Raw genomic sequence first — 12,073 nt, forward strand, 5'->3', positions numbered from 1 at the left:
TACAGAAGTTCTAGGGCAGCCAGGTCCTGCCTTAATAACTAAACAATAATGAAAAGAAAGACAATTAGGCCCAGCATGGTGGCACATACCAAGAGTCACAAAACTCTGGAGGCTGAGAAGGTTGAGGCAGGATGCTCTGGTGTGAGACTTACCTGGTCTGTAAAGCCATCCAGAGCCAATTATTGAAACCCCTTCTCAAAAAACCAAAGCAAACAAAACAAGGCACCCCAAAGCCAAAACATCTGATGTTCTTAAATTAAGCAATCATTGCTTTGAACAAATGTTGTTCAACACTGGCACTGCAGTCTGCTGAAATGAATGTAGAGCCTCCGGTGACAACAATCTTGGCCCTGTTATCTGGGGCCTCATGGTGACAGTTCCAAGAAGGTGAGTAGGGAAGAGTTGGCAAAGCTGCAATGGAGAAGCTAACCTGGGAGGATTTCCTGGAGAAGGGGACCTGGGTACTAAGCTCTATACTATAGGTGAGTACTATCTTTCTGGTTCCCTCCTATGCCCGTCCTGTCCATCCTGTGTCCTCAATGCTTTCAGGACGTGAATAGGCTTCTCAAGAAGATTCTTTGGGAGAGCCATAACGTGAAACGTATACAGACAGGGGTGGGGAGCGGAAGAGATGGCTCAGCCCTTGAGAGCACTGGCTGCTCTTCTGGAGGACCCGGGTTCCATTCCCAGCACCCACGCGGCAGCTCACAACTTTCTCCAGTTTCAGAAGTAAGGTCCTCTCCTGGCTTCTGTGGGCACTGTGGTATATGCAAAGCACCCACACACATAAAATGCATAAACAAACGGCAGAGGGACCCAGATTCCACCTTCTCCCTCAGCTCCCACCCGAGTCAAAGCACTTCAGGAAGCATTTGTTCTCTACAAGTTTTTATTGGTATTTGAAGAGGGACCTGGCCCGTCACGTGGCCCTCTTTGCTGCTGCGAGGTGGCTCGCCAGGCACTCAGGCAAATGTGGTTTTTAATTTCTCCTTCATTTTGTTGAGCGTCTCTGAAAACCAGTTCCTTTGGAGAGAGAAGGGGGCAGGGTCAGTGCTTACTGTACCCTCCAAGGGACCCAGAGCTGTGCTTCCCACCCCCTTCCTGTTCCTCCCTCCCTTCCTCCCTCTCTCTTTTTTAAAGGTTTATTTTTATGAGTACACTGTAGCTGACGTCAGAAACATCGGATCCCATCTCAGATGGTTGTGAGCCACCATGTGGTTGCTGGGAATTGAACTCAGGACCTCTGGGAGAGCAGTCAGTGCTCTTAACCACTGAGCCATCTCTCCAGCCCCTGTTCCTTTCTTTATCTCCCTTCATACTGTCTGTGGGATGAAAACCTCTGGTAAGTTCCCTCACACAGAGCAAAGAATTTGTGTGTGGGGTTTTAGAGACAGGGTCTCATATAGCTCAGGCTAGCCTTAACCTTGATATGTAGCTAAGGATGATGACCGATGATGACCTTGAACTTCCAATCCTCCTATCTGCATCCCTCAAATGCTGGTGTTGGGGACCAAACTATGGGGTTTGGAGCACTCAAGGCAAGCGCTCTACCCACTGAGTGACATCCCCAGCCCAGATGGGGCACTGTGAAACAAAAACTCAAAAAACTTCATCTTGACCTGGCTTTCAAAGCCAGCCACTGTGGGGAGGTAGCTAGCAGGTGACTATAGAGGATGAAGGACAACCTCAGGTCTTCCTCAGGTATGTCCCTGATCCAGGCTCCTAGCATAGCCAGCCAGCTGGCTAGCTTACCCCAGGGTCCATCTGATTGTCCTAGCTGAAGCCAGGGTTCTCTCTGTCCTCCCCATCAGTGGGGTTAAAAGCATGCAGCACCGGGGCTGGGGATTTAGCTCAGTGGTAGAGCGCTTACCTAGGAAGCGCAAGGCCCTGGGTTCGGTCCCCAGCTCCGAAAAAAAGAACCAAAAAAAAAAAAAAAAAAAAGCATGCAGCACCATACTTCTCTCACTCACGATTTTGTTTTGTTTTGACACAGGGTTTCTCTGCATAGCCCTGGCTACCTCTAACTAACTCTGTATCCTTGAACTCAGAGATCCGCCTGCCTCTGCCTCCGCCTCCGGGGTGCTGGGTTAAAGGCGTGCACCACCACTGGCTGGCACTTATACATTCTCTTGAAGTCTTGTTTTGTTCCTGTATCTGTGCTCTGGTGCCTGCAGGTCCAGGAGAGGGGACTGGAGTCCTTGGAGCTGGAGTTACAGGCCACAGTGAGCTGTGCTGACATAGGTGCGTGAGTGTGGGGGAGACACAGAACCCTGGTCCTCTGCAAGAGCAGCACGTGCTCTCTTAACCGAACCCTGTGACTAACTTTTAAGATGTAGATTCTGGGTATCAACTTCAGATACTCACAGGCATTTTAGGCACTGAATGATCTTTGATCTTTTCTCAGTCTCCCTCCTCCTTCTCCTTTTTTTAAAAGTTTTTTTTTAAAGCTTGTTTGTTTTTCTTTCTTGCTGAGATTAAAAACATGTGCAGCTGCACCTCAGAAGCCTTGCCATCTCCTGCTTCCCACCCTCTCCTTCTCTAGCCTGTGCTTGCCCAAGCTGTCTCCACTCATCCTGGCCTGTCCTTGGCCCGAGTTCTAAGCCGATGTCTAGAAGGCCATTCTCTCTTATCTACAGATCTTCCCGCCCCAGGGCCTTTGCACTTCCTGGCCAAGTTTAAGTCTGGCTGGATATTCATAATCAAAATCAGACCTTTAACTTGTCTACTTGCCAAATTGGCTAACCAACCTGTTTACAACATACCAAGCGCCTCTTGGGGTGTCTGTCTTCACCTCCTGCTTTTTCGTTATTTTTTTGTTCCTCATTTTTAGTCAGAGGCTTGCCCTGTAACCCAGGCTAGTCTCAAACTCCTGATTCTTTTCCTTAGCCTCCCAATTTGCTGGGGCCTTTTTTGTTTGTTTGTTTGTTTGTTTGTTTGAGACAGGGTTTCTCTGTATAGCCCTGGCTATCCTAAACCTAGCTCTGTAGACCAGGCTGGCCTCAAACTCAAGAGATCTGCCTGCCTCTGCCTTTCCAGTGCTGGGATTAAAGGCGTGCACCACCACAGCCTGGCTGCTGGGATCTTAGCCAGCCCTAATCTCTCTTTGGCCAGTCTAAACTGCAGAGCTGCGGCCTGCACAACTCTGGCTGTGACCCTGCCCCAACTCTCCTACATTCTTTCTCTGTCCCAGGGGATCAAAGTCATGTCCTGTCTCAAGAGTACACAGGGAAGGGACAAGGTCTACCCTAACCAGTCACTACAATCATCTCTAACAGACAGACAACTAGGTGTTACTAGGCGTCAATCACTCTGCTGCTGTTTCCACATTGTGTCAGTGTTGGGACGGGACACACACACACACACACACACACACACACACACACACACACACACACACACAGAAAGAAAGAGAACATCCGCCCGTGCCCTGAAAGGTCCTAACCGAGTCTTGATCATAATTTCCTTCTGTTTGATATGCTCAATGGCTGCCCGGGCCTTATCTTCCAAAGTGTTCCCAAACTCTTTTAGTTTATCCGGTAAGCTCTCCATTGCGCTGGAAAAGTCAGGGGCCGCCTGGGCAGGGGCTGGGCCTGCAGCGAGATGGTTGTAAGCAAACCCGTTAGCATTGGGGGAAGAGTATTGGACACTTATTTTTACTGCACTGCCCACCTCCTTGTTTTTACGCGCCACCCCTTCTAGGAAGATTAGCCAATCCCAAAGGGTCATTGGTTACTAAGGTCTTTTCTGGACAGACTTGCCTCCTGCAGCACCCACCTTGATAGAAAAATAAGGCACCTGGCCAATGGGTTGGGGGATGATTGGAGAGCGGTAGTGGAATGGTGACATAGAAAGGGACCTCAGAGCTCTCCCTCAAGAGTCCTCTAAGCCTGGGCCACAGGCCCAAGACCAACTTCAGACTTCCAAGCCTCTTACCTTCCAAAGCCATGGCTACGACCACGATCAGGACAGGAAGTGCGATGAAGAGCCTCATCCTGGCTGGAGGGGCACCCTGGAGGCAGACGCGCGCGGATAGGGGGCATCACTAGTACCCACCACCTCCCACCACTATGATCCCACCACCCCAATCCCTTATCTGTGGGAAGTGGGGAACACTTTCCCAGGCACTAACCTGGATCTAAGGTTCTCTCAGGAGGCCCGCAGGGGTGGGAGGATCCTGCACAGAGGTTTAACGGGTTGGGGAGGGGGCGGAGCAGGTTGATCGCCCTCCCCTTGAGCCTCCCCCTTGTCTCTGTGCCCACCTCCTTTTTTATTTTTATTAACAGAATTTTTGGCTGGCCTGGAATTTGTGATCCTCCTGCCTCTGCCTCTCTAGTGAGTGCTGGGATTATAGGCACCAACACAACCGACCCACCCTGTTCTGCCATACTGGTGGATACTGGGAGCCAGATCCCGGTCCAAACATTTTGTTTAGGCCTAAGGCTCCTCACTGGTCAGCACCCTCACTTCCAAATCTCACTGATCTTCACCCAGCCTTGGCTGCTCTACCTACTCACACTCTCTCTGAGGTTGTTCACCTTGGCGGGGTGTGTGTCTTACAAACAACTCCCCCCAAGCCCCCAAATCTTACCCCAGCTCACACTGCACCCTCAGGTTAGCTCTTCTCTACCCTGTCCTTGTCCAGAAGCCTCAGCTCACACTCTCTGTCCTGGATGCTGGGCTCTGGTTTCCTTCACCTCCAGTGCCTTTGTATCTGGAAACCCTCAGACCTCCTTTGATGCTCTCTAGGGTCTTTGACAGCCGTCATCTCCCTTCTTTACAAGTTGCCTCTTTAGCTAGTCAAAACTGCAGAGCCTCTCAGCTTGCAAAGCTCCACAGTGCCCCTGAACCAGCACAACCCTCACTCCCCTCCCCAACACTATTAGCTCTTGTTGGGCCTCCTAGGCCCCTCCAGATCTGAAGCCTGCTTCCCCGCCCCCTCCCTCCACCACATCCTTTCTCTCAGGCTACAGTCCAAGGCCCTTCCCTCCCTCCAGAGCCGTCAATGACCGCCAGTGACCCCCTGGCAGCTGGTGGCTAAGAGGCCCAGACTCTAGGTTGGCTGGCCTGGTGCCCCTGCAACCCACGTGTCAGCTGGGGGTGGGAGGATGGGGGCACAACAGGGGGATGGTTGTGAAAGGGGTAGAACAGATTCGACCCTGGCCGGGTTGCAACATCTCTGGGGCCAGCTCACAGCTTCCAGTCCCTGTGGGCGCCAGGCCTGACCCTCTTGCTTCTTGAAAGGAGTCCTGCTCAATCCTCAAGCACCCATCTGAATAATGTAACAGATGTCCCCCTTACTCTGCCCGGTGCTTCCTATGTCCTTTCTCTTAGCAACGAGAGCTTCCTGTACCACAGGTAGGGTAATGGGAGCACAGCTAAGGTCGTTAAATTACTAGTCGTTCAACTCTGATTTTTTTTCTTTCTTGTTTTGTCAAGATAGGGTTTCTCTGTGTAGCCCTGGCTGTCCTGTCTGTACGTCAGGCTAGTCTTGAACTCAGAGGTCTGCCTGCTGGGATTAAATGTATGATCCACTTACCACCGGGCTCCCCCATGACTCTCTGATTTTCAGTAGGATCAGCCCAGTACTCCATGGCTCCCTCCACAATCCTGGTTCTCTAATGTCTTTCTGGGGTCCTTGTCCCACCTCTAGGTCTGCCCATAGGGAGGTGGGGCTGCTCCTTTGTTTAGAAATAAGGTTCTGCTCTTGGCTGTACATCTCTGTATCCCACTATCACTTGTTAGGTAGAGTTAGGAAGACCAGGGATAGTCTTGGTTAGAGAGTGAGTTCAAGGCCAGCATGGGCTCCCAAGAGATCTGGATTAAAAACCACCAACAACAAAGGGTTGAGGAGGATGTGGCTCTGATGGTTGTTTACTTGCCTAGCATGCAGGAATTCCTTGGTGCTATGCATCCGGCACCACCTAAAACTGGGCGTTAGGATCACCCATTGTCTACCCAGCCTGGAGGACTCCGGAGATGGGGAGACCACGTGTTCAAGGTCACCTTGGTTCTACAGGGAGTTGGCAAGAGAGTAGCTCCCGGTCCATGAGGCCTTATTTCAAACCAATAAAAACAAAATCTCTTCTGTAGAATTCAGAAGTTGAGCTCTCAGCTAGGCCTGGTGGCAGGAGCCTGTAATACCAGCCGTTGGGGACGGGTTCAGAGTTCAAGGCCAGCGTGGTTCAAATACCATCACAATAATTCAGGTCTTCAGAGGTAGACATGCCCTCTGTACTCTCCCCTCATCTTGATATTTGAGGGTAATGAAGCTCTGGGGGTGTGTTCCTGGCCCTTGGGCATGAAGTGTGGCTGTCTCCGGCCCTGCCACTCAGCCCACTGACCCATCTTCTCACTGGCCTGATGAATCATCTGTGGGAGTGGTGCCTACCTCCAGATAATGCTGAATTTGGTGCCAGGAAAAGCTGCAGGCTCAGGGTGTGCCAGAGGCAGTTGAATTCTGAAGCCTTGGCCTAACCCAAGACACGGCTCAAGCCCTAGCCTGCCCAGGTTGGTGGGAGCCCTGCTGGGTCCCTGAGAACTGAGGGGGTGTGAGGGGAAGCCAGCCAGGGGCTCTCCAGCTCCTACCACGACCCCTTTGAGTGCCAGGATATGGGAAGAATGGTTTTGTGTTCCCAGCTTGAACTCACTCCCCATACACTTGCTGGGAAAGTCAAAAGGCAGGCAGGGGAGAAAAAGTGGGGCTGACTCCCTATGACCCAGAGGGAGTAAAGACCCAGCAAGCTAACTTCAGAGTAAATGAGAAAGGCTGAGGCTCCAAGAGCCACCGCATAGAAAGGGCCAAGCAAAGGCCCAGAGCGAAAGAAACCGCAGGAGGGTGAGATAACAGAAGATCAGGAAAACAGGAAGCCCAAAAGGGAAGCCTAGAAGAGACAAAGCAAGGAGAGTGTACCAGATAAGACTATCGCGGAGTAGGAATAAGACAAAGAGAAAAGTAAACACCACCCGGCGACTCTGGTCTCTTACATGTTGATTCATGGCATAGCTGAGGAGCGGGTGTTTAAGTTGGGAAAGATAGCCCAACAGACAGACATAAAGTGGTACACACCTTTCTCAGTTCCTACGGAGATTGAAGACAAAGATTCAAAGATTCAACTAGGCTGGAGTGAATGCAACGAGGAATCAGTTAAGATGCTATTTCAGACTAAAAAGCGTGGATATACCTAAACGTAAGAGCCCCTGCCTAGAATCGCCCTCCCCCCACCCCGCCCCAAGGGTGTGGGCGTGGCTCAGTGGTAGGCGCTGGACTCGAATTCCCCCATCGAGGGGGCTGGGGGCGTGGCTCATGGTAGAATTCCCCATTGAGAGGTTGGAGGTGTGGCTCAGTGCTAGATACAATCCCCAAGTGATGGGTGCGGGCGTGGCTCGGTGATAGAACCCCTACTAGAATCCCCCCAGTGAGATCTAGAGGCGTGGTTCAGTGGTAGAGCCCCTCCCTAGAATCCCCCCAGTGAAGGACTGGGGGCGTGGCTCAGTGGAAGGTAGAATCGCCCGGTGAAGGGTTGCGGGCGGGGCTCAGAGGTAGAGCACTTGTCCTTTGGCGTTGCTAGCTCCTAGGTTTTATCTCTATTACTGCAAAACCAAAGCAGAGCAGACCAAACTAGACTTGAAATAAAGCACATGACCTCCTTCTACAGACATGGCCATGGAATGTGTGCTATGTCAGGCAGAAACGATAAACTGAGGCTGAAGCTGTGTGGAATCACTCACAGAGACTCAGAACGTGCTTGGAGAATCTTTATTAAGCAAGGGCCACCAGAGGGCCAGAGTGGTGCTTGGGACAGGGCCACCTGGCTGGTCATGGATGTTGCGGCAGGGCGTAGGTGAGGGATGATCATTGATTCTCCAGGGGCACTGTGGTGGAGGCAATGGAGTTGGTAGCCACAGAGGCCTGTATCTTCTCCATTAGGTTTGCCCACTGGCGCTGCATGTCTTCCACTAGCGGCTCGAACCAGCCCTTGATGCGGGCCTGGAAGATCTCGGCCTGCAGGCGTATCTGCTGGGTCTGCTCCTCCATCTTGGAGCGCACCTCCTCCATCTGCTCACGCACCTCCTCTAGGCGGTCTCGGGCCTGGTTGCCCACTTCCTCCAGCCGCCCTCGGATGCGGTCACTCAAAGCCTGGGCGCGATCGCGCAGGGGCTGGGCGGCGCCAGCGCCTAGGTTGGCTGTGCGCTGACGACCCTGCTCCACCAGTGGCCCCAGGCGCTCACGGATAGCACTCACACCGCGCTCGGCGCCCTCCTGTGCCCCGGCCTTGTACACCGCCAGGCGCTTCTGCAGATCATCCGCATCCCGCATCAGGCGCTTGCGCATCTTGCGCAGGTGTGTGGAGAGGCGCGACCGCAGCTCCTCTGTGCTCTGGCCCAGCATGGTATTTACCTCGTTGCGGTACTGCCCGAGTCGGTTGCGTAGATCCTCCATGTCAGCTCCCAGACGGGCCTGTGCCGCCTGCACCTCTTTAGCCAGCCTGGCCCGTGTCTCCTCCGCCACTGGGCCCAGCTGTTCCTCCAGCTCCTTTTTGTATGCCTTTACTTCCGTCATAGTGTCCTCCATCAGTACCCTGCAGGCCCAGAGGAAACACAAGAGGGAGATGAATGCAGAGACAAAAAGGTCAGAATTAGGGTGGGAGGAAACCACAGAGCGAGGTGCGGTGGTACTCGCTTGTATTCCCAGAAGTTGAGAAGCTGAGGAAGGAGAATTGCAGAGCCTTCGAAGCCAGCTTAAGTTAGATTGGGATCCTGTCTCAAAAAGCCAAAAGCCATTCGACCAAGAACATAAATGAATGCCTGTTCATCCCAGTATCCAGAAGGCTAAAGAAAGCAGAAGTATTGAGAGTTCAAGGCCAACCTGGCCCACACACTCATGGAGAAAGGAAACAAGAAGTAGGTAGGTGCCCAGATAGGAGGAACCCCTGGATCTGGATACTCAGCAGGTGCGGAGGGTGAAGCGCTGAGCACTCACGTCAGTTCCTGTGTGACTTGGGAGCTCTGCAGCTCTTCCTGGACCTGGTCAGAAAGCGTCTGCACCCAGCGCAGGTAATCCCAGAAGCGGTTCAGGGCCTGCTCCCAGGGTTGGTCGCTTTGCCCTGGGAGCTGATCTGTCACCTCCAGCTCTCCCTCGGCCAGGCATCCTGTGTAGAGTAGTAAGTTTAAGGCTGGGTCAGGACCTACAGTGCTCTTGGGTCTCTTTGAAGCAACAGTGCGTCTGGAAGTCAGTCGTGGAGTCTGTTTAGATACTACAAGCATACACTGTCTAGTATCCTATGTAGAACAGAGCTGAGACTAGGCTGGTATGGGGTTAGAAAATGTATACCTCCCCTTTAAAAGCGACTAAGAAATTACACACTTCAACTTTTTAATTGTGTGTCTGTGTGTGCCTTGGAGGTCAGAGGACAACTAGAGAGAATCCGCTCTCTCCTTCCACCATGTTGGGCTCCGAGATAAGTCTTCGAGCTTTATGACAAGCACCTTTACCCTCTGAGCATCAATCCTCTCATATTATGGATAGGGAAAGACAAGGCCTGCATGTAAAACAGCTGCTCAGGGCTATTGAATCTCAGAGGTCTCAGAACTGCCCCAACCCCAACCTGCCAGCAGGGAAAGCCACCCCTTGCCCCATACCTGTCAGCAATGGGACCAACAGCAGGGCCCACAGAGCCTTCATCTTCCCAGTTGTGATTGGCCAGTCTGCGGAAGGAAAAGCTGTCTTTGAACACCAGTGGGTAGGGGTGGAGAAACTCGGGCCACCCAAAGAGCCCCCACCTTAATTCCCTTCTCAGGTCTGTGAGTCATCACAAACATCTCCACAATAGAGCATCTGCCCAAAGGTCTATTTACCTCCCCCTCCTATCTCTATCTCAGCACCCCGGGGTGGACCCGCTGCCAAAAATTCCAGCTCCCAGTCCTAGGGTTCAAATTCCACAACGCAGAGGGACAGCCGGTGGTCCAATTTACATTCCTTTCTACCTTCCCTGCTAAGCCGGGCTCTCGGTTTAGTACTAATGTAAGTTTTTAATCGTCCTCCATCCCTGCGAAGTGGTACCCTCCCGCGACCCCAGAACTTCGGACGCTCAGGCATGAGGATCTTCGCTTTGAAACTGGCCCAGGGTAATTTTGGGGACTGTGATGGAAATCAGTAGGTATTTATATAAACGCAACCTAAGGCTCATCGCGGGTCCTTTCGCTAAAGATTGATACTACCTTCTAGTTGAGCCCGTATGCCGTGCACCGACAGTCCCATACTCCTGGAGATGACCCCTCCATCTCCTCCATCTGTTCTGACCCCGGCAAAGGCTAGTTACCTCACGATCTTAGTTTGTCTCCCCGCCACCCTAAGTCTTCTATCGGGCTTCCTGCTTTTCTAATAATTGTGCCTGTTTCCTGGACTCCAGCGGATTTCAAGGTCCCCTGCCCACGTCTTACCAAGCCCCCTGGGTGAATCGCCAGCCCAAGCTTGTCTTACCAGCTCCTTCCGAAACAAGTCCTTAGCCTCCGGGGTCTGAGCAGGGGACCGGATCCCAGACCTGTCCAATTATAGGACTCCCCCTGCCCCGCCCCCTCCTCAGGGCTAGGGCGGGCTGGGCCAACCCCCTGTCACGAGGCGGGTTGCTCTCCCCCCCCCTTCACAGCAGGGCAGAGGAAAGAGGTGGAGTTTTGATGCCTTGTGACCCCCCCCCCCCCAAAAAGGAGCTGACTCCTCATTGAATAATCCAGGCCTTGGTGCTGGGGCACTGAGTACTGCTTCTCCCCTTTCCCGCGGGGTCTGGTGCATTCGTTGTACGGAAAAGGGCTGGAGGCTTAAATGGAAATAGGTGGGGGGCTCTATCTGTTAAGAGGCTCAGCTTCTGGGGTGAAAACTGAGTTTTAGCCCTGGCCCCTCTTTGTTGATTCCTCTGCCACGGGTGAACTCTCCCCATCCCCGGGCTGGGGACATGCTCCTTTCCTTCAGGAGCTGTTCAGTGGTGGCTCCCAATGGATTTGAAGCCATACATTGTCAAGCCCTGGGAACCCAAGTGTTGATGCTACTGTCCTGTTTCTGGCGGTTGCCGGATGTATAATCTTGGGAGGGGGAGCTATCCCCACCCCTACTGAGCACAACTTTCAAGTTGTTTTGCGATCGGATCCTCGGGCTGCCCTTAAAGTCACAAAGGTCCTTTTGCCTCTGCTGTGGCATGCTGGGGTTGCAGGTGTGCCCCTCGGCACATGCATTTGCCTTTTCCAAGCACTTTTCCTTTTCTTCATGAAAGAAGTGTAGGGGCTGGAGAGATGGCTCAGAGGTTAAGAGCACTGACTGCATTTCCACAGGACCCAGATTTAAATCACAGCATTCGCAACTCAACACCCAGATTTGACAGCCCTACAGGGACATACATGCCGGCAAAACACCCAACACACTTAAGAGACAAGCCAGAAGAACAGCTATTTATGGGGACATGTGCCTCTAGTCCTAGTCACTTGCAGAGCTGAGGCAGGAGGATCCCCTGAGCTCAGGTAATAGAACAGAGCCCAGGCTAGCACATGGCAAGGCTGCTGTTACCGGGCTGTCAGGTAGGGCCAAGGGCTCACACACCACTCGGATGCTTGCTGAAGTGCCGCCTGCACAGGGGTTCCCATTCCCAGCTGTTGCTCAGAGGGTGGCAGTAGGAGAAGCCTCCTAACAAGGCTTGGCAGCAGATATGGCAACACATGACTCCGCAGGATGGGAAGAGGTGGAACACCTGGTTCCAAGGGTACAGGGTGCCGGGCCCAGGCCTGTTAGTTTTGGCTTAAAACACTGACAAGGAGTGGGTGTGGTGAGATGATTTTCATGGGTTACTAAGGGCCAGCTTCCATCTCCAGATGGCAGTAAAAAGGGTTTCAGTGTTGCGGTCTAGAGGGTCATTGACCAGTTCATCTTGAGTCTTCTCCTCCAGTGGGGTGCCAGGAGGAGCAGTGGTGGCATGCAGGCCCAATTTGAAGATGTGACCACACACACATCAGAGCTGGGGCTGGAATGCAGCTCCACGGAAAAGCACTTTAGTGACCCAGCACCTGCCTGATACATGAGGGCTGGAGT

The 12,073-nt window shown here is 52.7% G+C and overlaps 2 protein-coding genes across 10 annotated transcripts; both read right to left on the reverse strand.

Annotated features, from left to right (window-relative positions):
• Nucleotides 1–871: 871 nt before the first annotated feature.
• Nucleotides 872–4,853, reverse strand: Apoc1 (apolipoprotein C1). 5 transcript variants are annotated; one of them, XM_087631443.1, is made up of 5 exons: nt 4,728–4,853; nt 4,130–4,174; nt 3,934–4,009; nt 3,443–3,590; nt 872–1,023 (listed from the first exon to the last, which is right to left on the reverse strand). In XM_087631443.1, exons 3-5 carry the CDS (start codon nt 3,989–3,991, stop codon nt 963–965), a joined length of 267 nt encoding a protein of 88 aa, XP_087487569.1. In that variant the 5' UTR covers nt 3,992–4,009; nt 4,130–4,174; nt 4,728–4,853; the 3' UTR covers nt 872–962. The 5 variants fall into 5 exon arrangements, with proteins under 5 accessions (XP_087487569.1, XP_087487608.1, XP_087487533.1 ...); XM_087631482.1 differs by having other exon boundaries at nt 4,695–4,853; XM_087631407.1 differs by having other exon boundaries at nt 4,589–4,853.
• Nucleotides 4,854–7,742: 2,889 nt separating this feature from the next.
• Apoe (apolipoprotein E) lies at nt 7,743–11,666 on the reverse strand. 5 transcript variants are annotated; one of them, NM_001270683.1, is given in 4 exon segments: nt 7,743–8,579; nt 8,981–9,149; nt 9,640–9,705; nt 11,588–11,666. In NM_001270683.1, coding segments are annotated over 3 exon segments (939 nt in total). In that variant the 5' UTR covers nt 9,683–9,705; nt 11,588–11,666; the 3' UTR covers nt 7,743–7,852.
• Between the last annotated feature and the right edge of the window lie 407 nt (nt 11,667–12,073).

The sequence above is a fragment of the Rattus norvegicus genome, chromosome 1 (assembly GCF_021556685.1).
Source record: "Rattus norvegicus strain SHRSP/BbbUtx chromosome 1, alternate assembly SHRSP_T2T, whole genome shotgun sequence".
Taxonomy (NCBI): domain Eukaryota; kingdom Metazoa; phylum Chordata; class Mammalia; order Rodentia; family Muridae; genus Rattus; species Rattus norvegicus.